This window comes from Haematobia irritans, chromosome 3 (assembly GCF_050003625.1).
Source record: "Haematobia irritans isolate KBUSLIRL chromosome 3, ASM5000362v1, whole genome shotgun sequence".
In the NCBI taxonomy this organism is placed as follows: Eukaryota; Metazoa; Arthropoda; class Insecta; order Diptera; family Muscidae; genus Haematobia; species Haematobia irritans.
In genome coordinates, this window is record NC_134399.1 from 46,868,990 (window position 1) to 46,896,145 (window position 27,156).

Consider the following 27,156-nt stretch of genomic DNA (forward strand, 5'->3'; position numbering starts at 1 on the left):
ATCTTGATTTGTCATCAATAAATGTTACCATAAATCTTGATCCGCAAATAGATGTCGTTTTCATGGGACCACAAACGTCTGCGTGGATGACTTCCACAATATCCTTTCCTCGATTTTCGGAATGTCTTTGAACACTTTTTCTTCTCATACATACCGTGCAATTTAAATCCTTAGGAATTTCGATTTCCAATCCTCGTACCAACTGTTTCGAATTCAGCTCTCTTAGCCTTACAAAATTTAAATGCCTATAACGACAATGCCATTTCATGGCTTCTTCTGCAGACTTTTTTGATGCAAATATTGTTTCCCGAATGCTTTTGTTTCCTGGAAGAATTATTCTTTCTTTGTGGTTCTTATATTCGGAAAATAAATCTCGTTCACAACACATGTGCGACGAAGCTCCACTATCAACACACCAACTTGATTTGCTCAGAAATTCTTGGCCATTCGCCGCTGAAAACAAAGCATTTTCGTCTCCTTTTTTCGTTTGATTTCACTGCTCCTTTTCTGCATTGAGATGCCCAGCAAAAAAAAATTGGAAGTTCTTCCAAAGGCACAACTTTAAAAGCACTTCCAGAAGATGCACTCCCAATGATGTTATTTTTTTAACTACCCAGGAAGTTCTTTTAATTCAATTTTTTATAATTTGGGTTTTTCATATTTTTAATGGATAAATTAAACTTTTTTGTTTCAAATAGGTTAAAAACAGAGTAAGAATTCATAAAATGGTACAAATCATTTACATTTTGTCGACAAAAATGCTAAATCCAATCTGAAAAAATTGTGAATTTTTGAAAATATTTGAGGTCAAACGTTTCCGACAAGCGTTAGAATCCATTAAAAATTATAAAAAAAATTATATATTTCGTCAAATAAATAATTTTAATAAATTATTTATTTGGCGAAAAATCACAGAATTTTTTAATTTACATCCAAAACATTGAATTCGGATCACACCTTAAGAAGTGATGCAAATTCCTATGACAAGTCCATGTTAAATTCATCGCTTCTGCGTCAATTTTGCACCACTTCTGGATCCAAAAAGAATATTTTCATTACTTTTTTGGCGACGCTTTTTTTGCTGGGTGCATAATGGCCCATTTTCTTGCATTTAAAACATCTAACGCCCTTCTTATACGTTGATTATAATTCGTTGGATTGTTCCTTGTGATTATTTCTATTCAATTTTTCTGGCTTTTGCATTTCCTTACTACGCCTCGAAGCAAATGCATGTCTCTCTAGCTGATTTACAACCTTTGATATGTTGCAACTGAATAGAAGACACACACAAAACAATCGTGGCCAATGGCATCTCATCATTGATTTTCTGTTGCGCTGCGATTCCCGCATCTTGACAGACGACGCCAATAAGAGCCCCTTCAAACTATCAGAAAAAGTGAATTTTAAGATAGTTGTAAAAGAATCATTGTGGTCAAGTAAACACGATTGTTTAGATGTTTATTAATTTGATTAAATAAGAATATAACATTTATACGACTATCACATCACATTTAACCTAAATATTTGCATTAATAAACGAATATTAGCGCTTTACTATACTTTTGGGTTCAGAACAAAAAAAAAACATCAACATGTGCGTGAACGGGACTAAACAAAAATTTGTCGTGCGTGAGCAAAAATCAAATTATGTTCGTTATTTGCGTGATCACGATTAAAATTCGCGTTCACGATCCAAATCGCGCTCAAGATAAAATTGACGTTCAAGATAAAATTCACAGTCACGTTAAGACAGAGACAGAAAGAATCACACTCACGAACAAATTCACGTTCACGATTCAAGCACACCGATTTTAGTCACCTTCACGGATTTTATCACGCTTAAAATTACAATAGCGACCGTTGCCTGATTGTGAAACATATTTAAATGGTTCCGTCGTGAGTTATGAATGTTACTTAATGATCAGTAACTTCAGCGAGCCATGAGATTTTTCGAGAATCACGCCAATTGTTGTGTTCCGAAAATTTTCTTGAGTCACGAGATTTATTGTGAATTACGAAAATTGAGGTGGATCATGCAGGAACGTGAGGCATAAACTTTGTTCGTGCGTGAGCGTGCGCGAGTATAACTTTTCATTTCGTGAATTTGCGTGGGTGGGAACCCAAATGGCGTGCGTGAGTACAAATATTTCTTCGTGAATGCGCGGGAGCGTAAGTGAAATTTCACTCACGCTCACGTTTACTGTAATAATAACAAAAAATGTAAAAAAAAAACAATAGAACGTAATACGTCTATAACTACAAAACAAACCATTTTATAGCCACAATTGCCCAAAGTTGCCCACAGGCAATACTCTCTACCGCCCAAACGAAGGGGCGTGGCGACCTGAAATTTTGGCTAGACGCTTCTTAAATGACTTAAACATTATTGAGGGTATACAAAATTTTTAACGATATCTATAAAAATTCGGTGTCGAAAGGGTTACCAAAGTATAAACCCTGTAGTGATGCCAGATTTTGAAGAGGCAAAAAGAGCACATTCAGCTTATAAAAAGAGCACATACGAAAAAAAGAGCACACTTTTTTCAAATAAAATAACAATGCCAACATTTTTTGCATTTAACGGCACTACTGAGAATCCCCACCACGTCGAAAACAATCATATACGACATCCAAAACTCATCCGAAAAGCGCCGTCAAAATTGAGAAGTTGTATCACGCCAAGTTACTACAAAAAAGTATCGAATGCGTGTAATTATTAGTTGCCTTTTTAGACAAATTTAGAACGACGCCAATAAGAGACCCTTCAAACTATTAGAAAATGTGAATTTTAAGATAGTTGTAAAAGAATAATTGTGGTCAAGTAAAACACGATTGTTTAGAAGTCTACTAACATGATTAAACATTTCTTATTAATATCGCTGCCAGCATTTTAAAGCTCGATTTCATCCCCATCGCTACCACAGAAATATAATTCATTTAAACATAACATAAGGGCTCTTATTGGCGTCGTTCTAAATTTATTAAAAAATGCACCTAATAATTGAACTCATGAGATTCTTTAATATAGTAACTTGGCTTGGTACAACTTCTCAATAATGACGGCGCTTTTCCGACGAGTTTTGGATGTCGTATTCAATTGTTTTCGACGTGGTGAAGATTCTCAGAAGTGCCATCAAATTCAAAAAATGTTGGCAGGGATACGACTACCACATCACATTTAACACAACTTTTTGCATTAATAAAAGAATGATGTTAAGTTACAAGTAGAAAGTTACATGTAGCAGCTTCTATCAGCCAGTGTGTTTATTCTCGATGGAGGCAGCTTATCTGGAATAATTATCACTTCACTCCATTTGGAGATTCGTAAATTGTTCACCAATATACCTTTCACAATTTTAAGCATAATAACTATGTTTTCAGCTCTTCATTTTCCTTTTTATTTATATAAATTGTAGTAAGCTAGTTGCGCTTGGCGTTTCAACAATAACAATAGTGATGGCAAAATACTTTCATGTACATTTTGTACGTTTTGATCCTTCAAACTATTAGAAAAAGTGAATTTTAAGATAGTTGTAAATGAATCATTGTGGTCAAATAAAACACGATTGTTTAGAAGTCTACTAACATGATTAAACATTTATAAATTCTTATTAATATCGCTGCCAGCATTTCAAAGCTCGATTTCATCCCCATCGCTACCACAGAAATATAATTCATTTAAACATAACATAAGGGCTCTTATTGGCGTCGTTCTAAATTTATTAAAAAATGCACCTAATAATTGAACTCATGAGATTCTTTAATATAGTACCTTGGTTTGGTACAACTTCTCAATAGTGACGGCGCTTTTCCGACGAGTTTTGGATGTCGTATACGATTGTTTTCGACGTGGTGAAGATTCTCAGAAGTGCCATCAAATTCAAAAAATGTTGGCAGGGATACGACTACCACATCACATTTAACACAACTTTTTGCATTAATAAAAGAATGATGTTAAGTTACAAGTAGAAAGTTACATGTAGCAGCTCCTATCAGCCAGTGTGTTTATTCTCGATGGAGGCAGCTTATCTGGAATAATTATCACTTCACTCCATTTGGAGATTCGTAAATTGTTCACCAATATACCTTTCACAATTTTAAGCATAATAACTATGTTTTCAGCTCTTCATTTTCCTTTTTATTTATATAAATTGTAGTAAGCTAGTTGCGCTTGGCGTTTCACAAAATGTAAAGTGGCTGTTCTAACAATAGTGATGGCAAAATACTTTCATGTACATTTTGTACGTTTTGATATGCTTCCCCCTTAACAGTTGGTGATTGTTGTAGTGGCATTTATGAGACTATGGTAGCGATGAGAATGAAATGGAACTTTGAAATGCTGGCAGGGAAATGACTCTTGTAATAATGGGAATAGCAAAATACTTTCATGTACATTTCATACTTTTTGATACGCTTCCCCCATCACAGTTGGCGATTGTTGTAGTGTCTCTTACGAGTCTGTGGTAGCGATGAGGATGAAATGGAACTTTGAAATGCTGGCAGGGTTGCCACTTGTAGCTCAACATCGTTCTTTTATTAATCCAAAAAATTATGTTAAATGTTAAGTGATAGTCGTACAAATGTTATATAAAAAAGAATTTTTAATAAAAATAAAAAAAAATAAATATCTAAAAAATCGTGTTTTACTTGACCTCAATGATTCTTTTACAACTATCATGCACTTTTTCTAATAGTTTGAAGGGGTTCTTGTGGCGTTGTTTTAAATTTATCTAAAAAGACACCTACTAATTGCACTCGTGTTATGCTTATTTGTTGTAAATTGGCGCGGTACAACTTCTCAATAGTGACGGCGATTTTTCGACGTATTTTGAATATCGTATACGATTGTTTTCGACGTGGTGGTGATTCTCAGAAGCGCCGTCATATTACATTCGCACTAGACACGAAATCGCGCTATTTAGAACCAAAATCTCTTTACAAATCTCAAGTGTTCGGGCTGGCAAAATCCCTGCCAACATTTTTTGAATTTGACGGCACTACTGAAAATCCCCACCACGTCGAAAAAAATCGTATACGACATGCAAAACTCGTCGGAGAAGCGCCGTCAATATTGAGAAGTTGTACCACGCCAAGTTATTACAAAAAAGTATCGCATGAGTGCAATTATTAGGTGCCTTTTTAATAAATTTAGAACGACGTCAATAAGAGCCCCTTCAAACTATCAGAAAAAGTGCATTTTAAGATAGTTGTAAAAGAATCATTGTGGTCAAGTAAAATACGATTGTTTAGATGTTTATTAATTTGATTAAAAATTTATAAATTCTCATAAATATAACATTTACAACCTATTTCTGCTATCCGAATTCTACACCCAGAAAAAAGTGCCTTCGAAACTAAAGGAAAAAATGTTCATCAATTTAGTTTAGCCATTTTATTTCCATTAAGTTAAATTTGTGTGTGAAATAATAAAATTTACTTGTTTCAGTAAAAAATCCTAAATTGAAAGCAGTTAGGAATAGTTCATTAACTAGAATAAGGCATGGAATTTTACTGATACTGTTTTCTTCGCTGGGTATAAGAATTTACTACTGAAGAAGAAAATTTTATTCACTGATAACAAAGCATTCGTAAAAATAAACAAAACCCGAACTAAAACCAACTTTCCTCAAATTTAGTAAAATTTCTTATAAAACGATAACACTGACATCCTTTATTATACACGGTTGAAAAAGACTGTTTTTCATATGTTTGGCTATAAACATTATATGTTTGGAACACAAATTTTTAAACACAATATTTTTGAGTGCAAGCATATAATGTTCATAAACTAGCATAACATGTTTGGGACATATATGTTAATATGTTAGAACATATTATGTTTGGGACATAAAATGTTTGTAAATATAATATGCTTGGATGCAAACATATATTAATTTAGAAATAGCCTATAAACATATATGTGTTTAGTAGCTTGGAGCGCTATTTAACAGGGAGCGATTTTGAATTAAGTTGGTGGTTGTTGCTTGTTATTACAAAATTAACATTTTATTTTTCCTTGGGCAATTGATCAGCTACTTCTTTGATCCTTACAAACTGTGTGGTCCGCTGTTCGAATCCCCGTCCGGCAAAAGGTAAAATAAAAAAAAAAAAATCATAAAATTGAATAATTTATTCTACAATGTTTGTATTACAGAAAAAGGTGCTAAGAACTAAAAAATCTCGTGGAAGTGAGAAAGATGTGGGGGAATATACAATTGGGCAGAAACAAAATTTTGAGCATTCAGGTCGAAAACCTATGTTGTTAGCACCTATATTACCTGTTTATTTTCATAATTCATTATGATTGTAAATATATAAATAAATAAATAAAATTTTGAGCACAATATTGTTTGGGAGAATTTTTTTAAGCATATAATATTTTTGGGTGCAAAATACTTCCAAACATATTATATGGTCACATAATAACATATTGTTTTTTGGAAGACAACATTATTGAATTTGGATGCAAAAATACAAAATGTTTGGAAATTGACTACCCAAACATATATTTTTTTAGACCAATATGCTTTCAAACATATTATATATTGGAAGAGATCAAACATATAAATGTTTGGGCAATACCCAAAAATGTATATGCTTGAAGCAAAATATGTTTGGGAGTATATGTTACAGAAGCGATTTTTTGTGAGCGTGTAGAAAGCTTATCATACATACGAATAACACTTGACATAGAAAAATATTTTAGTTCATTCGTACTAAGAAGTATTCAATACTTTCAAAACTTAAGGAAACACACTGGTTAGAATGTAGGAAATTTTCCTATATTTCTTTTACCTACCTGTAATCGATACCTGTCATCGATGCAACCGATATGTTTGCGCGTGAGTTGTTTTTTAGTTGGAATCGCGTTGTTATGGTATACGGAGAGATTGTTATAAAATAATATAGTAAAATAATATAATAAATAACAAATAAAATATTTGTTATTTTAAATTAGTGAGAAAAATTATTGAACATAAATAACAAACAATAAGTCTATCAATATAGAACAACCCCTCCATTCGTCTTCGTTTTGGAATCTTCAATTATCAGGTAACATTCATACAGTGACGCTAACCTTTTGTGAAAAATACATGGTTTATGATTTGTTATATTTGTAGGTATTGAAATTTTAAAAGGAGGACAAACTCGTTACGCAGCATCTTATTAAAAGTGAAAGGAACAAGAAGAAGAAAATCATTACGTTTTACAGTTGGTAACTTTACATGGACATTGGAAATAGTGGAATAATAAACTAATATTTCAAGGCCAGTCGATGCTGTTAATTCTTAATAAATATATTTAACATATTAATAAAGCATGTCTTTTATTGAAGAAAAAATGTCCATATAAAAAAATAAAACTGTATTTAAAAACGAAGGTAAGCAGTTCTAATTTTGAAGTAAAAGGTTTACCACAAATATGTAAGATTTGTCCAAATGAGTGAAAAAAGTTCAATAAAATCATTCCATGTATGAATTCAATCCAGTTAATTTTTTTCATTCTGTAGTATAGTGGTACATAAATATAGGAAAATTTTAACTAATATATGGAATGCATTCTACCTAATTTCTACGAAAATCACAACGTTCAAACAAATAAAAATGTCTTTGGCGCTATACGAAGTTCAATTTTCTTCACCAGGAGTTCATTTTAACTTAAAGAAGGGGTCACTTTTTTCTGGGTGTAGTCTTCGTTCGCATACAAAACGAAAAACAGCTGATTTTGGTTTCTCTAAGGGGTGTCTAAACGAAAATCGAAACGAAAGTCAATGCGAACGAAGACGTAACGTAACCTCTAAAATTGGGTTTCTCTAACTCGATTCGTTCGCATTTTGTCGAACTGAAATGTCAAAACCACTCACATGGTAAAAACCTTTCGTTTTGTGGAAAAAGGCATTCATAAATAAGGAAAAACTTAATAATTGATAAATTTATTAAAGCTTTTAATGCAAATATGTGATAAAGGTGATTTATATCGATCTATTTTTTCTTTATAACCGCCATAGAGACCGTTTAAGAGAAAGTCTAACACGAACAAACACATACATTTCGAATGAAACACTCATAAAAAGGATAACTGAACTGCAATTAATGCAGAAATATGGATATACAAATCCTTATATATCTACGCGCGCTAATTTGTTAAAAGAATTATTCCCAATAAACACAAACGTTTGAAAAATGCTAAATTTCAACAATTTTTCAAACATGTTTTCAAAGGATTAGGGTAATATTCAAGTTAACAAATTGTTGAGAAAATCGCGTTCTCAACAAAAAACAGACATTACCCTCAACAGTGAAATTCAACACATTAGCAATATATCTCAAGTGTTATCCTCAAATTGAAATGCATCGCTACTCAATAATTTGTCAAACAATTTTCGATGCGAGTCAAATTCAAAATTAACATCGTTGCATATACTTTTCAACCTAAATTTGTATGAATGATATCCCCACTTCAAATTGAAAGTCAAAGCCAAAATTCTATGAATTTTGTATAATTTATTCATTTTTATCAAAATAAAATATATAATAATACACTACACTACATAATACTACAATACCAATTGATAAATAATAATCTTATTAAACATATCAACAAATAAGAACAAAAAAAAAAAAAAAAACAACAAACCTTTAAATATCTTAAACATTATTAGTAAACACTTTTGCATTGATAATTCGTTTTCCTTCCTTTTGGTGTCATGAAACAGCATTAAAATTTATTAATATGCGGGTAATTTGAAATTAGGAACGTACTGGACCGCGTGTTAGAATTGATTTCCAGCAGAAGGAATTCACAAAATATCCATTTTAAACTGATAATAGCATATGAATTAAACTGACGATATGATGCACATTTTCATCCAGAAGTTGTTGATTTCAACAATTTGTTGTTTTTAACAATTTTAATTGGTTGCACTTATAATGTTTCTGGAAACTTTTTCTTGTCGATAAGCCACTCATTTTTCATTGGTCAGCTTCTTAATGTTTGCAAGAATGTAGCATCCAAAGATTTTAGTTTTCTGCAAAGAGATTTAAATTTAGTGACTTCTCTAAAGTGTTGATTTAATTTTTCAAATTGACGTACCAATTATTATAAACTATTTGAAGCAGTTCCAGTTAATTGTCCACCATTTTTTCATCGGCCAGCTTTTTAACGTTTTCAAGAACGTAGAATCCATAATTTCAGTTTTCTGCAAAGAAATATACATTTCGTGACTTCCTTAAAGTTTTATTTCACTTTTTATTTTCACTTACCAATTTTTATAAACTATTTGGTTATTTGTCTAAAATTTTCCATTTTTTTATTTCTTGCAACGAACTTCGTTGCACAAATAAGTATTGAAAACCACATGGTTTTTTCGTTGCATTTTAGGGTAGTGTTTTGTCAAATTTTTCTCATATTTTCTTCAACACCTTTTCAAAGATTTCGTCAACATTTTGGCAAATTGGAAGTAATTCGCAAACAATTTGAAGATGAGCTATTTCAAGTCAAGTTGAATTTATGTTGAAAATTATATTTACCCTCAAACTGAAAAGTTGTTGCATTTGAAAAACGCTCATCCTGTGTTTATTGGGATTGAGCTAAACCAAATATCAGATGCGGGAAAAGTTTGCCAAATAAACGGCGATGCCAGATTGAATTTTATGGAAAATAATTTTTAAAATGTATGGGCCTTTTTTAGGAAATTGAAAAAATTGAAATCTGGTAGTGCTAGCATTTCACAGTAACGTAAGCCTTGCGAACGAACTAAAGGAAGTTGGAGAAACCCTACCGTTCGTTCGCAATTGCTTTCGTTCGGATATCAGAAATAGGCTGTTATACGACTACCACATTTCATTTAACATAACTTTTTTCATTAATAAAAGAATGAAGTTGAGTTACATGTAGCAAGTTACATGTAGCAGCGTCTTTTAGCCAGTCCCAATAAACACAGGATGAGCGTTTTTCAAATGCAACAACTTTTCAGTTTGAGGGTAAATATAATTTTCAACATAAATCCAACTTGACTTGAAATAGCTCATCTTCAATACATCTTCAAATTGTTTGCGAATTACTTCCTATTTGCCCAGAAAACTAAAATTATGGATTCTACGTTCTTGAAAACATTAAAAAGCTGACCGATGAAAAAATGGTGGACAATTAACTAGAACTGCTTCAAATAGTTTATAATACGTCAATAAGGAAAATTAAATCAACACTTTAGAGAAGTCACTAAATTTAAATCTATTTGCAGAAAACTAAAATCTTTGGATGCTACATTCTTGCAAACATTAAGAAGCTGACCAATGAAAAATGAGTGGCCTATCGACAAGAAAAAGTTTCCAGAAACATTACGAGTGCAACCAATTAAAATTGTTAAAAACAACAAATTGTTGAAATCAACAATTTCTGGATGAAAATGTGCATCACATCGTCAGTTTAATTCATATGCTATTATCAGTTTAAAATGGATATTTTGTGAATTCCTTCTGCTGGAAATCAATTCTAACACGCGGTCCAGTACGTTCCTAATTTCAAATTGCCCGCATGTTAATAAATTTTAATGCTGTTTTATGACACCAAAAAGGAAGGAAATCGAATTATCAATGCAAAAGTGTTTACTAATAATGTTTAAGATATTTAAAGTTTTGTTGTTTTTTTTTTGTTCTTATTTGTTGATATGTTTAATAAGATTATTATTTATCAATTGGTATTGTAGTGTATTATGTAGTGTAGTGTACTATTATATATTTTATTTTGATGAAAATGAATAAATTATACAAAATTTATAGAGTTTTGGCTACGACTGAAGTGGGGATGTCATTCATACAAATTCCCTGCCAGCATTTCAAAGTTCCATTTCAACCTCATCGTTACCACAGACTCGTAAATGTCACTTCAACCATCATGAAAAGGTACATCAAAAAGTACATGCAAGTAATTTGCCATCCCTACTGTTAAAAAAGCCATTTTTTTGTGAAACGCCAAGCGTAACCAGCTTGTTATATTTTAATTAAATAAAAACGAAAATAAAGTTCTGAAAACATAGATTATACGCTTAAAATTGTGAAAGGTATATTGGTGAACAATTTGGTGATTTTCCAAATGGAATAAAGTGATTGTTTTTCAGATATTTTACAGACACGCTGCCTCCATGGAATAAAAACACTGGTTGATAGACGCAGCAACATGTAACTCGCTACTTGTAAACAGCCCTGAGTTAAATTAGAATTTGACTCGCATCGAAAATTGTTTGACAAATTATTGAGTAGCGATGCATTTCAATTTGAGGATAACACTGTTTTCTTTTTGCACTGGATGCAACATTTGTATGGGCTATCCAGAACATTGTTGCACTGGTGTTCTATCCAGAACATCTCATCAGTGCAAGTCGCACCGATATTGCCAGATTGTATTTGGATAAAGTGACGCTTCTTCGATTCACAATAGCAATTTATTGTGACTATTTGATCGAAAAACATGAAATTCAAAGTGATACAGTCCCTGCCAGCATTTCAACGTTCCATTTCATCCTCATCGCTACCACAGACTCGTAAATGTCACCACAACCATCGCGAACTGTGATGTGGGAAGCATATCAAAAAGTACAAAATGTACATGAAAGTATTTTGCCATCACTACTGTTAGAAGAGCAATTTTATTTTTTGTGAAACGCCAAGCGCAACCAGCTTGTTATATTTTATTTAAATAAAAACGAAAATAAAGTTCTGAAAACATAGATATTACGCTTAAAATTGTGAGAGGTATATGGTGAACAATTTTTGACTTTCCAAATGGAATAAAGTGATAGTTTTTCAAATATTTTTCCAGACACGCTGCCTCCATTGGGAATAAATGTACTGGCTGATAGACGCTACATTTAAATTACAACTTGTAACTCAACATCAATCTCTTATTAATGCATAAAAATGTGTTAAATGTGATGTGATAGTCGTATAAATGTTATAAAGGGTGATTCTTTTGAGGTTAGGATTTTCATGCATTAGTATTTGACAGATCACGTGGGATTTCAGACATGGTGTCAAAGAGAAAGATGCTCAGTATGCTTTGACATTTCATCATGAATAGACTTACTAACGAGCAACGCTTGCAAATCATTGAATTTTATTACCAAAATCAGTGTTCGGTTCGAAATGTGTTTCGCGCTTTACGTCCGATTTATGGTCTACATAATCGACCAAGTGAGCAAACAATTAAATAAGCAAAATTGCCGCATTTGGAGTGAAGAGCAACCAGAAGCCGTTCAAGAACTGCCCATGCATCCCGAAAAATGCACTGTTTGGTGTGGTTTGTACGCTGGTGGAATCATTGGACCGTATTTTTTCAAAGATGCTGTTGGACGCAACGTTACGGTGAATGGCGATCGCTATCGTTCGATGCTAACAAACTTTTTGTTGCCAAAAATGGAAGAACTGAACTTGGTTGACATGTGGTTTCAACAAGATGGCGCTACATGCCACACAGCTCGCGATTCTATGGCCATTTTGAGGGAAAACTTCGGAGAACAATTCATCTCAAGAAATGGACCGGTAAGTTGGCCACCAAGATCATGCGATTTGACGCCTTTAGACTATTTTTTGTGGGGCTACGTCAAGTCTAAAGTCTACAGAAATAAGCCAGCAACTATTCCAGCTTTGGAAGACAACATTTCCGAAGAAATTCGGGCTATTCCGGCCGAAATGCTCGAAAAAGTTGCCCAAAATTGGACTTTCCGAATGGACCACCTAAGACGCAGCCGCGGTCAACATTTAAATGAAATTATCTTCAAAAAGTAAATGTCATGGACCAATCTAACGTTTAGGCGTTTTTTTTAAAAAAAAAGTTATCAAGCTCTTATCAAATCACCCTTTATTTATGAGAATTTATAAATGTTTCATAAAATTAATAAACATCTAAACAATCGTGTTTTACTTGACCACAATGATTCTTTTACAACTATCTTAAAATGCACTTGGTCTGATTGTTTGAAGGGGCTCTTATTGGCGTCCTTCTAAATGTATCCAGAAGGGCTCCTAATAATTGCACTCATGCGATACTTTTTTGTAGTAACTTGGCGTGGTACAACTTCTCAATAGTGACGGCGCTTTTCCGAGGAGTTTTGGATATCGTATACGACTGTTTTCGACGTAGTGGGGATTCTCAGAAGCGCCCCCAAATTCAAAAAATATTGGCAGGGGTATCATAAATAATCGCAGCAGTAAATATTTATTACTAATTGGAGCATTTCATACATTAAAAATGCAAGATTTCACTTCTTTTCTGTGGTTGTTTTTAAACAGCTGATGACAGTGTTGCATATTTTTGGAGATGCCCTGGATAAACGAGTACTCTGTTTTCTTTTAGTCCTTAACGGCTTAGCATATCCAGTGCTAAAAGAAAAACAGCCCTATTATTGCTAATGTGTTGAATTTCAGTTTTGAGGGTAATGTCTGTTTTTTTTTTTGTTGAGAACGCGATTTTCTCAACAATTTCTCAACTTGAATCTTACCCTAATCCTTTGAAAAAATGTTTGAAAAAGCCATGAAATTTAGCATTTTTCAAACGTTTGTGTTTATTGGGTATAGTCTGTACAGTGCACAATGTACTTTACGATTTAGGTCATACACCAACACTTTTTATTGGTTGGTAACGCGCTCTATTGATAAATTTTCTTGGAACGACAACCCTGTTTTTAGATTGTGTAAAAGTCAGGCATAAAATATAGAAAATTTTCAACTACAAATTAAACTGTCGTTTTGCAATCACCAGTCACCGTTGTGAATAATAGTGATGAACTAGTAATGAATTGTCATCAGATATTAAGTGGCGCCTGCAACGCTGGTGACCGATGTTTTGCCATTGGATCCGTTGAAGGAATACCATTTACCGTAAGAATATTTGCATTTATGCATTTACCGTAAGAATATTTGCATTTGCTAATAAACAAATTGAATTCTATTCATTTACTACCGATTTCAAACCTATTTTTGCGAAGTTTCACCATGAATTTATAAGTTTAATTTATAATCAATGCAAAGGAATATATTGATTGTGTATATTAGTTATTTATTGCCACAACCATATAATCTAAGAATTCCGTGACATATGACTAACGATATAGTTATAACAGTATAGTACAACAGTACAACAGTGCACCGGAGGGCCCTTTTAAATTGTTACCCTTTCCCGTATAATGTGATACCCATATTAATGTTGTACTCATATTAAGGCTAATTTCGACCAATTACGAATTACATTACATTATTGGTTCGCATTAGCCCACATTGGGCATTGTTCGTACGAGAAAGTCTCAACCCCCGATCGAAGGTCAACCCCACGCGTTGGTTAGGTTTCGCCTGAACCCAAAATTAATGAAAAAAATACAAATTGTCGGTGGTCCAAAAAATCAAAACAAAATTTTTACTAAATACATTATTCATACCCAATATGAAAACATTCCTAATTGTCCATTCACATTAGGATCTAAATCTACTAAAAGAAGATATGAAATCCCTTCTATAAAGGGCAAATGACAGTTGAAATCGACTTGAAGTGGAAATTAGACGTATTTGCTAGAGGTGTGTGCGTGACTCGAAATTCTCGTGACACGCGTGATTCTTCATCCTTTAGCTCTTTAATTGTTGCTGGCTTATCGACGTACACTTTTTCTTTCAAATAACCCCAAAGAAAAAAGTCCAACGGTGTCAAATCACATTGGCGGCCAATTGACATCGCCATTACGTGAGATAACACGGCCATTGAATTTGTTGCGCAAAAGAGCCATTGTTTCGTTAGCTGTGTGGCAAGTGGCACCGTCCTGCTGAAACCACATATCGTCCACATCTTCCAATTCGGGCCATAAAAAGTTAGTTATCATGATAGCGAACACCGTTCACAGTAACTGCCTGACCGGCCTCAGTTTGGAAAAAATACGGCCAGATGATGCCGCCAGCCCATAAACTCAAACTCAATAAATAAATAAAATAAATAAATAAATCCACTGAGGTGACAATGTGCCTCATCACTGAAGATGATTTTCTTCGTTAATTGATCATCCACTGTTGCCATTTCTTGGAACCATTCTGCCCATTCACGACGTCCATGGTTCAAATTGAGTAAGTCTGAAATAGAGAAATGTCAAATAAAATTCGGAGAAAAACTTGGCGTTTAAGTGTGGTTCACATTCAACATCGGCCCTTACAATTTAACCACCCTTTACTTTTAAATTGCCTCTGTTGAAATTAATATTTGACACAGTTAAAAACTAATTATTTTAATTTAGCAACTAAAATTAAATTTTCCTGCGATTATGTGTCTCATAATTTAACACCTACAATTTGTACATTGCAACGGCAGACGAATTGAAATTTTGGGCTTTTTGTGGCGAATAATGTATATACTTACTCTATTTCGTTTATTTATTCTACTTTATAAAACGATATTCTTTACATTATTTTGATTTAAAAAATGTATACATTCAATTGTTTTTTACCTGCTTTTTAAATTGGTAAACAGTTTATATTATTATATATTTTTATCAAATAAAATTTTTAAAATGTATCACTATAGGGATTTTTCGCGAAAGTTTCAAAAATGTTCAAAAATGTGAATGTGCGTGAGTGAAATTTCCGTCACGCACAGCCATAAGCGTAGGAAGGCCTCTGGGGAGGGGGCTTAGACCCCTCCAGAAAAATTTTAGCCCCCCCACAATTTGAAAACCTATTTACGATTTTCCATTGTTTTTATATATCTAGCAAAAAAGCGTTACCAAAAAAGTAGTGAAAATGTTATATTTGGATCCGGAAGTGGTGGAAAATTGCCGCAGAAGTTATGATTTTAACATGGGCTTGTCCTAGGACGGATGTCCACCATTTCAACAGCTGTTGCACTGAATTTGAATCACTTTTTAGGGTGTGATCTGAATTCAGTGTTTTGAAGGTGAATTAAAAATTTGTGTGATATTTTTCCAAATAAAAAATTGTTATTTTTTTTAATGCATTCTTACACAGAAACGTTCGACCTCGAACATTTCCAAAAATTATCGTATTAACGTATTTAAAAAAATACCCATTAAAAATATGAAAAAAAGTTGTAGAAATTGAATTTAAAAACTTCCTGTATAGCTAAAACAATTAACATCTTAATGAGGATATTTTTGGAAGAGCTTTTACCATAAAGTTGTGTCTTTAGAACAACTTCCATTTTTTTTGCTGGGAAAAATTATGGAACTATTAGTTGCTTTATTATAAATTAATTGTCTAGTTATGTTGAAGTCTGACATTTTATTCATTTTTATAAAATAAAATATTAACCCTCTAATGCCCCATTTTTTTTTTGCCACAAGAAAAATTTATACGGTAAAGTTCAGTATATGCTGTAAAGCCTCTTGAACAGTTTTAACGAAATTTTCTTTTTATTTTACCCATTTTTGTTGGCTTAAGATGTGTTTTACTAAAGGCTTCCTCATATAACGAAGCCCGCCTAAAGGCAGGATTGGGCATTAGAGGGTTAAGTGAATCTATAACTTCAGTCTATTAATTTTTAGCTAGGGGGGCTTTGTTTTGTTTGCAGGCAGGTCAAGTTCGAAGATGGGCTATATCGGTCCAAGATTTGATGTAGTCCCCATATAAACCGACTTCCCGATTTCGGGTCTTGGGCTTATAAAAACCGTAGTTTTTTCCAATTTGCCTGAAATTGGAAATCTAGAGGTATTTTAGAACCATAAATAGGTGTGTCGAAAATGGGCCGTATCGATCCATGTTTTGGTATAGCCCCCCATATATATCGATCTCCCGATTTTATTTCTTGGGCTTCTGGAAACTGTATTTAATAACCCATTTTATGACCGAAAATATGTGTGCCGAAAATCTGGTGTATGTTTTGGTATTGCCCCAATATAGACTGATCTCCCGATTTTGCTTTTTGGCGTCTAGAAACTCTATTTTCTATCCGATTTGCCTGAAATTGAAAATCTAGAGGTGTTCTTGAACCATAACGAAGTGTGTCGAAAATGGTCCGTTTCGGTCCATGCTTTGGTATAGGCCCTATATAGACTGATCTCCCGATTTTACTTCATGGGCTTCTAGAATTCGCAGTTTTTTTGCCAATTTGTCTGAAATTGGAATTCTAGAGGTATTTGAGGACCATTACGAGGTGTGTCGAAAATGGTGAGTATTGGTTCATATTTTGGTATAGCCCCTATATAGACCTACCTCCCGAATTCATTTCTAGAATCGGGCTGACCACAAATAGGTCAGCCGAATATGGTGTGTGTATAGCCCCCACGTAGACCGATCTCCCGATTTAACTCGTTGGACTTCTAAAAACCATATTTTTTTCCGATTTACCCACAAATGTAAATATACTGGTATTTTAGACCCTCAAAAATCTGTATCGCATTTATTTTTACCGGTCCATTTGGTAAGGTATTGATATAGACCGATTTACCGGCCGGAATGAAATTTTGTACAAACGAAATTCCCCTTTCGTATAAAGTATTTTCGTTTAGAGCAAATTAATCCGAATTTTTGATAAGCGATTAAACGATTATATTTAAAATTTGTGTCAAAAGAAAACTTTGCTTGTCTAAAATTTCGTTCCTCAGAAAAGAAAACATTTCTTTCAGGGTATGGCAGGAGCACTGATCATGAAAATTGCTTGAAACTGAAAGTACGATTTCCAGATTTTATTCCTCATAATCATTTAAATAATAGCGGAAAAAATCTACAGATTTAAGATTTCAGATCAAGGCGTTATTTCATCATTTACACGATATGTTTATGATTTTTCTAAAACTCAAACAAAATTGGTTCTTATAAATCCAGAATCTGATCTAGTCTTCATAGGTAGAATCTATAAATTTATCTTCGGGAAGCGTACTGGTTGAACTGAACTGATGTATAAAACTTCATCCCTTTTTTATTTTTCTCTAAGGGCAGTAATGTTAAATACCAATATTTTTAAAATGCAGATTTTAACATTCAGGCAATTCTTTGCCTCACATAATTTTAATGTGATTTGTGAATACTCCATTTTGGGTGTTTATATGCAGCACAATATGTTATTGAACTATGTAAGTATATTCAAACAACAAGTAGATAGAATTAACGGATTATTTATTTCTATTAAGGTGGTTACTTATTTGAGAGTAACATTCTTAAAAAGTTTCCATTTTCATACAGAATTCGTTAATTGTCTGGGTGGCCAGACGTGTTCTCTTAGTTTGGCATTGACCCTTGTAAATAGCTATTAAGAGCGTCTAATAAGGTTGCACAACAAGACGCCGCCATCCTCTTCGTTTCTAACTGCAGGGCTTAGTGGACAGTTTGTATAGATGTTACCAAATTGGGCAATGACCATGAGTTCGGCCCTAAGAGTCGACCTGTAAACGGTGCAGCCATCGAGATCACAAGTGGGTAATTCTTCAAGGAAAAAAGTCACGAAATGTCAACATGCATTATAGGGAGCAACCATGGTACAATGGTAAGCATGCCCGCCAGTTTCGACCAAACACCAAAAAGTTTTTCAGCGGTGGATTATCCCACCTCAGTAATGCTGGTGACATTTCTGAGTGTTTCAAAGCTTCTCTAAGTGGTTTCACTGCAATGTGGAACGCCGTTCGGACTCGGCTATAATAGGAAGTCCCTTGTTGTTGTTGTAACAGTTTATTGTGATCTCATCCATTTCATGTTATACGCTTGGTACATCAGCTTGTTGGCAGATCAAGGAACTCTGCGACTAAGATGGGGTTTGTCCAGAGTGATCTGGTGGTAAGTCGGGTTGGTTTGGCTGGGCAAGAGAAAAGATGACGCTTGTCGTGTGGCCCTTGGTTGTAAATTGGACAAACGTCAGCTACGCTGCTATCAATCACCGATAAGTAGGAATTGAGGCGGCTGCACTTGCCTGATCTTAATTGGGCCAAAACTACCCTAGTCTGCCGTGGGAGGTCTCTTTCCTCCGGTGCTATGGGCGGTGGTCGGACTCCAAGAACAGGATTAACCTTGTAGCTTCTCACCGCTTCAGCTACAGTATCCTCATGAATCCTGTTCAAACCTGCCTGGTACGCTGCTTGATCTAGAGGCTCTCTTTTATAGCGCTGGATCTCGCGCTCTAGATTATGTATATCAACCCTTACGTTCCTGGGTGGTGGTTGTGTATCCATAAGATGGTGGTTTGGATGATTACTGCGATAACAACCCAGGAGATACTGCTTTGACAACATGTAGTTGTGTCTTCGCACAGGGATGATCTTTGTCTCCACATAAAGGTGATCCAGGGGTGTGCTGCGGAGACACCCAGTCGCAGTTCTAAGAGCAGCGTTCTGGCAGGTTTGTATGTTATTCCACTGCGTATCACTGGTCTGCGGTGTCCACACTGGCGCTGCATAGTTTACCACTGACCGGCCAATTGCCTTATAAGTAGTTAGCAAGGTTTCTTTGTCCGCACTCCAAGTACTGCCGGCAAGTGACTTGAGGACCTTGTTTCTACCACGGAGCTTATTACAAATTGCAGTGGCATGGGCAGATGACCTAAAAAGGCTGTCGAATGTGGCCCCAAGAATCTTGGGGTAATTTGTGGTCGGAATTATTACTCCATCGACTCTGATATTCAACTGCCTGCGCACTTCTGCCGTCCATGTAGTAAATAGTGTGGCTGAGGATTTGGTGGGGGATATCCTCAAGTTTCTCGCAGTGAAATAACTGGTAAGGTTAGCTACGTAGATGTTCAACCGATCGCAAATGTCATCAACATTGGGCCCAGATGCCAAGATTGTACAGTCATCCGCATATGATACAATCTCGACGCCGTCAGGAGGGGGTGGAATCGATGACATGTAGAGGTTAAACAGTGCCGGAGATATCACCCCACCTTGGGGAACTCCCTGTTTAACTCTACGCGGTCTTGACTTTCTGTCCCTGAATTCCACGTACGACTGGCGTCCACACATATAATTCAGCACCCAACGCTTCGCTCCTGCCGGTAGGGACGTATTCTCCATGTCCTCAAATAATGTGGCATGGTTCACCGTATCGAATGCTTTTGATAGGTCAAGCGCCACGAGGGCCGTCCTATGACACGGCCTGGGCTGGTTAAGTCCCTTATTAATATGTGTCAAAATGGCATGTAAGGCTGTTGTCGTACTATGTACCTTACGGAATCCATGTTGATGGTGGGCAGCTGGAAAATTCTCCACAAGGCTGGGGAGGAGTAATGCCTCAAGTGTCTTGGCTACTGGCGAAAGAAGGGATATCGGTCTGTACGATTCATCTTTACTCGAATCTTTGCCCGGTTTCAGTAGTGGAATCACCCTTCCCATTTTCCAGACATCGGGTATAATGTGTGATTCCAAAGACAAATTGAGGAGTCTGGTCAGGTACTCAACTCCCAGTATTCCCAGATGCTTCAGCATTAGCATTGAAATTCCGTCAGGGCCCAGCGCCTTAGATGGTTTCGCGCGTTTGATGACATGGGTAACTTCGGCTGCAGTAAATTGTGGTGTGTCATCGGCTCGGAGACCACGTACACGACGGGTGGCTCTCCTTTTCGCTCTATCACTCTCGGGATGCTCGACAAACTGTCGGTTGAAGTATTTGGCGCACCTCTTCTGATCAGTCACAGTCACGTCGCCAAATGTGACTGAAATCTCATCATCCCTTGTGGAGGGGTTCGAGAGGGCTCTAACTGTTGACCACAATTTACCAGTTCCTGTTCCTAAGTTACATTGCTTCAGGTGCTCTAACCAAGTGTTCCGCTTGTGCTCGTCGACTATCTTAATAATCTCTAGATTTAGTTCTCTGATTCTAGGATCAGCAGGGTTAGCACGACGGCGTTCATCACGCTCGTCTGCGAGTCCCGCCGCTTCGGCTGGGAAGTTGGGCCTCACTTGGGCAATTCGACCAGCGGGTATGAAGCGAGCGGCTGCTGCGTTGATGATGTCCCGGAACTCCCTCTGGGCAACATGAACATGTGAGGGGGACGGGAGCTCACTGAAGCGGCGATCGGTGTATTCTCTGAAGCCTTCCCAGTTGGCTTTCTTTTGATTAATAAACGTCCGGCGTTCAGAGGTTATGAAATCGGAGGGTCGGTTGATGGTGAGAATTATGGGGAGGTGGTCCGAACCCAGGAGACGTCATTTATCAGACCAGGCGATGCTAACGATAAATCTGGCGAACTGCTGCAGTCACCCATAATTCTCGTGGGGGCCTCTTCGTTCACCGTGCAAAATGTGGAGTCGTCTATCTGCTCTGCCAAAGCTATGCCCCTCTGGTCATTACCCAGGAGAGAATGCCAAAGTTCATGGTGGGCATTAAAATCTCCTAGAACCAATCGGTTATGCCCGCTCAACAACCACTCAATGTTTGGGCTATAACCAGGAGCACAGCTACCAACCGGCGGTATGTACACATTGTATAGCTCTATCTCGGCAGCCCCACACTTAACTGCTACCCCCATACATTCCATGTACGGGTCATTAGTGTCTAGCACAAGCGTGATATGTCTATACTGCACGGAACGGTGTAATATGAAAGCCAGGCCACCACCTCCATTTCTTGTGCGATCCTTCCGTAGGACATTGTACCCATCACAATGTCGTAGACTGCAGGTGGGATTCAGCTTTGTTTCCTGGATCGCCGCGACCCTTATCCTTTTCCGATTCATAAAGTCTACGATCTCACTAATCTTACCACGGAGCCCGTTGCAATTAAATTGCAAAAATGATGCACTCTCCGGAACTGGTACAACAATATTCGGTGTAAGATGCTGCGGCGGAGAATATTGTTGTGCGGGAGAAGTCGGTGGGGTCACATAATCAGATGATCCACTGCTGCTGTCACTGGCACAGCATCCTGCCACGAAGTCAGTTTGACTATACTCCCGCAGCGATGTTAGGCCGGAGCAGTTCCGGAAGTGCACCCATTCCATGCACCGGTTACACCTCACCGAAACCGAGCGATGGTGAATTCGATTTCGGCAAACGGCACAGTACCATGGTCCGGGGTTTTCCTCTATCCCGGCTCGGACCAAAAGCAGGCGGAGAAGGCTCCCCGGGATGCACCTTCTCCAACACGAAAAAACGGACGAGACAACACGTACACTGAGGTGGCAGCCGCTGACCGATGGCTGGTATCCATCGGGTCAATCCGGTGCGTAGAACCCGCCGCCGTGGGAAGTCCCTTGTCATTGAGCTTAACATAGAATCGGGCAGCACTCAGTAATAAGAGAGATGTTCACCACTGTGGTATCACAATGGACTGAATAGTCTAAGTGAACCTGAAATATCGGGCTGCCACTATACCTAACCTACATGCATTATAAGGATAAGAATGATTAATTATTACCAATCGAGCCAACCACGATGTGCTAAACAGCAGTACAAATTGTTTGCCGAAGATTGTTGCAGCATCTATCGAAATGTGCGAGGTCGACATTCTAGATGATTCAATCTCCCTCTTGTAATGAAGGACTCTTATTTGAACCTTTAACCCTCGAATTTACGCTGATCTTCCAAAAAATTTTGCCAATTTTTGTCGTCTATCTGCTCTGCCAAAGCTATGCCCCTCTGGTCATTACCCAGGAGAGAATGCCAAAGTTCATGGTGGGCATTAAAATCTCCTAGAACCAATCGGTTATGCCCGCTCAACAACCACTCAATGTTTGGGCTATAACCAGGAGCACAGCTACCAACCGGCGGTATGTACACATTGTATAGCTCTATCTCGGCAGCCCCACACTTAACTGCTACCCCCATACATTCCATGTACGGGTCATTAGTGTCTAGCACAAGCGTGATATGTCTATACTGCACGGAACGGTGTAATATGAAAGCCAGGCCACCACCTCCATTTCTTGTGCGATCCTTCCGTAGGACATTGTACCCATCACAATGTCGTAGACTGCAGGTGGGATTCAGCTTTGTTTCCTGGATCGCCGCGACCCTTATCCTTTTCCGATTCATAAAGTCTACGATCTCACTAATCTTACCACGGAGCCCGTTGCAATTAAATTGCAAAAATGATGCACTCTCCGGAACTGGTACAACAATATTCGGTGTAAGATGCTGCGGCGGAGAATATTGTTGTGCGGGAGAAGTCGGTGGGGTCACATAATCAGATGATCCACTGCTGCTGTCACTGGCACAGCATCCTGCCACGAAGTCAGTTTGACTATACTCCCGCAGCGATGTTAGGCCGGAGCAGTTCCGGAAGTGCACCCATTCCATGCACCGGTTACACCTCACCGAAACCGAGCGATGGTGAATTCGATTTCGGCAAACGGCACAGTACCATGGTCCGGGGTTTTCCTCTATCCCGGCTCGGACCAAAAGCAGGCGGAGAAGGCTCCCCGGGATGCACCTTCTCCAACACGAAAAAACGGACGAGACAACACGTACACTGAGGTGGCAGCCGCTGACCGATGGCTGGTATCCATCGGGTCAATCCGGTGCGTAGAACCCGCCGCCGTGGGAAGTCCCTTGTCATTGAGCTTAACATAGAATCGGGCAGCACTCAGTAATAAGAGAGATGTTCACCACTGTGGTATCACAATGGACTGAATAGTCTAAGTGAACCTGAAATATCGGGCTGCCACTATACCTAACCTACATGCATTATAAGGATAAGAATGATTAATTATTACCAATCGAGCCAACCACGATGTGCTAAACAGCAGTACAAATTGTTTGCCGAAGATTGTTGCAGCATCTATCGAAATGTGCGAGGTCGACATTCTAGATGATTCAATCTCCCTCTTGTAATGAAGGACTCTTATTTGAACCTTTAACCCTCGAATTTACGCTGATCTTCCAAAAAATTTTGCCACATTGTTTTAGAGAGAAAGTTGTTCCATACCATTTTTCTTTTTTTCATTCAAAGTATTTATTGATGCTCTAAACAACTTGATATCACAAACATACTTAACTAAAGACAGGATCATAAACATTTACTAAGCTTTGATTAAAAAGCGCTATTACACAATCCTCAACGCGCGGCTGTGGTTTGGGATTTAGAGGCATTGAAGTAAATTGAGGTTCATCATGTATTATAATACTTCTAATTCACAATCATCTTAATTATTATCGGGCGATGCATATTTATTAGGGGTATAGGACAATTTGAGGCATTCATACAATTACTACCTTTCAATGGCGATTTTAAAAGGATATTGGCTAGATCTCGCCAATATAGGCGGTCAATTGTGGGTTGTGTTACATTGTGTACATTTTTATACCCTTCACCACTACTGTGGTACAGGGTATAATAAGGTTGTCCATTTGTATGTAACGCCCAGAAGGAATAGTCATAGACCCATCTTTTAGTATACCGATCGTGTTACAACTAAATAACGAGTCGATTTAGCGATGTCCGTCTGTCTGTTGATGTATTTTTGTGTGCAAAGTACAGGTCGAAGTTTTAGTCGGATGGTCCTCAAATTTGGCACAGGGTCGTTTTTTTGCTGAAGGACGATCCCTATTGATTTTGGTTCAGATTTAGATATAGCTGCCATATATATTTATAATCGATCTGATCATAAATTAAGTACTTATCAACCGATCTTTTTAACATTTCCGATATTCATATGTTTTGTGAGTCTCGTAAATCTTGCAAAATATCAAACAAGTCAGTTCAGATTTAGATATAGCTCCCATATATATCTTTCGGCCGATTCGGCCATACGAGTATAGGTGAAAGAGGTCAACATTTTACTCCGATCTACGTGAAACTTTGCACAGATTGTAGAATCAGCTTTCTTATTATGCGTGCCAAATTTGGTTGAAATAAAAAGCAATGATAAAAGGCCCGTCGAAAATATGACAAGATCGCGTTTATCTGATAAAAATTTGGATGCTTTGATATTTTTACCTAAATCGATGAAGCACAAAAGGATTATCAAAAGCATACGAAAATACGCCCAATGTAGCCTAATCCTTAAAATGTTTAGTTGAGTAAGATAGCGATATAAAATGTTTTTTTATTTATTTTTGTCATAATATTTTTGTTTTTCTTTTCTTCACAATGTTGAGTTGGACTAAGTGTTCGTTAAGTATGATAAAATTGCTTTTTATACCCTCCACCATAGGAGGGGGGTATATTAACTTTGTCATTCCGTTTGTAACACATCGAAATATTGCTCTAAGACCCCATAAAGTACATATATTCTGGGTCGTGGTGAAATTCTGAGTCGATCTGAGCATGTCCGTCCGTCCGTCTGTTGAAATCACGCTAACTTCTGAACGAAACAAGCTATCGACTTGAAACTTGGCACAAGTAGTTGTTATTGATGTAGGTCGGATGGTATTGCAAATGGGTCATATCGGTCCACTTTTACGTATAGCCCCCATATAAACGGACCCCCAAATTTGGCTTGCGAGACCTCTAAGAGAAGCAAATTTCATCCGATCCGGCTGAAATTTGGTACATGGTGTTAGTATATGGTCTCTAACAACCATGCAAAAATTTGTCCACATCGGTCCATAATTATATATAGCCTCCATATAAACCGATCCTCCGATTTGGCTTGCGAGGCCTCTAAGAGAAGCAAATTTCATCCGATCCGGCTGAAATTTGGTGCATGGCGTTAGTATATGGTCTCTAACAACCATGCAAAAATTGGTCCACATTGGTCTATAATTATATATAGCACCCACATAAACTGATCCCCAGATTTGGCTTGCGAGGCGTCTAAGAGAAGCAAATTTCATCCGATCCGGCTGAAATTTCGTACATGGTGTTAGTATATGGTCTCTAACAACCATGCAAAAATTGGTCCACATCGGTCCATAATTATATAGCCCCCATATAAACCGATCTCCCGATTTGGCTTTCGAGGCGTCTAAGAGAAGCAAATTTCATCCGATCCGGCTGAAATTTGGTGCATGGCGTTAGTATATGGTCTCTAACAACCATGCAAAAATTGGTCCACATCGGTCCATAATTATATATAGCCCCCATATAAACCGATCACCAGATTTGACCTCCGGAGCCTCTTGGAAGACCAAAATTCATCTGATTCAGTTGAAATTTGGTACATGGTGTTAATATATGGCCTCAAACTCCCATGCAAAAATTGGTCGAAATCGGTCCATAATTATATATAGGCCCCATTTAAACCGATCCCCAGATTTGACCTCCAGAGCCCCTTGGAAGAGCAAAATTCTTCCCATTCGGTTGAAATTTGGTACGTGATGTTAGTATATGGTATCCAACAACCATGCAGGAATTGGTTCCTATCAGCCCATAATTATATATAGCTTCCATATAAACCGATCCCCAGCTTTGACCTCCGGTGCCTTTTGGAGAAACAAAATTCATCCGATCTGCTTGAAATTTGGTACGTGGTGATCGTATATGATATTTAACAACCATGCCAAAAGTGGTCCATATCAGTCCATAATCATATATAGCCCCATATAAACCGATCCCGAGATTTGGTTTTGGAGCCTCTTGGAGGAGCAAATTTCATCCGAGTGAGTTGAAATTTGGTACATTGTGCTAGTATAAATATGGTCGTTAACAACCATGCCTAACTAGGTCCATATCGGTCTATAGTTATATATATATCCCTCAGATAAATCGATTTCCAATCACACAAAAATTGGTCTATATCAAGTTCATAATTGTATATAGCCCCCATATAAGCGACCCCCATATTTCAATTCTGGCCCTCTACTTACCGTGCAAAAAGTCCATATCGATTCGTAATTATTTTTAGACTTAACTATACATAACTTTTTTGTCTAATATAATTGTGTCTAAACTCATAATTTAGAAAACGATGTTAAGAAGTTTTAAGATACCACAACCCAAGTATTTCGATTGTGGATGACAGTCTTTCGTAGAAGTTTCCACGCAATCCATGGTTGAGGGTACATAAGATTCGGCCTGGCCGAACTTACGGCCGTTTATACTTGTTGAATTTAAAATTGCTTTTTAATTTACTCTTAAGGTGGGTACTATGTTCGTATTTTTTACCAAAACACTAAATTAAAAGTACAAAAATCTATATGAAGACGATCATATTTCTATAGGTTAGGTTAAAGTGGCAGCCCGATTAAAATTCAGGCTCACTTAGACTATTCAGTCCATTGTGATACCACATTAACTAAAAGTACCTATTACATATGGGCACTTCTAGTTTTAACCGCTGAACCTTCTTGATTATTTTTCTTTG

The 27,156-nt window shown here is 36.8% G+C and overlaps 1 protein-coding gene and 1 long non-coding RNA gene across 3 annotated transcripts in view; both read left to right on the forward strand.

Moving 5' to 3' along the window:
* Window positions 1-10,582: 10,582 nt before the first annotated feature.
* LOC142229779 (uncharacterized) lies at window positions 10,583-12,342 on the forward strand. Of its 2 annotated transcripts, XR_012720488.1 has the most exons (3): window positions 10,803-11,062; window positions 11,120-11,753; window positions 11,821-12,342. It is a non-coding gene; the product is annotated as an uncharacterized LOC142229779 (long non-coding RNA). The 2 variants fall into 2 exon arrangements; XR_012720489.1 differs by lacking the exon at window positions 11,821-12,342 and having other exon boundaries at window positions 10,583-11,062; window positions 11,120-11,811.
* Window positions 12,343-13,677: 1,335 nt separating this feature from the next.
* The window catches only part of Rbcn-3A (rabconnectin-3 alpha), a 668,488-nt gene continuing 655,009 nt past the window's right edge, over window positions 13,678-27,156 (forward strand). The window contains exon 1 of the mRNA XM_075299033.1: window positions 13,678-13,877. Coding sequence (XP_075155148.1) covers window positions 13,791-13,877 — 87 coding nt within the window. The 5' untranslated portion in view covers window positions 13,678-13,790. The remainder of the gene's footprint in view (window positions 13,878-27,156) is intronic.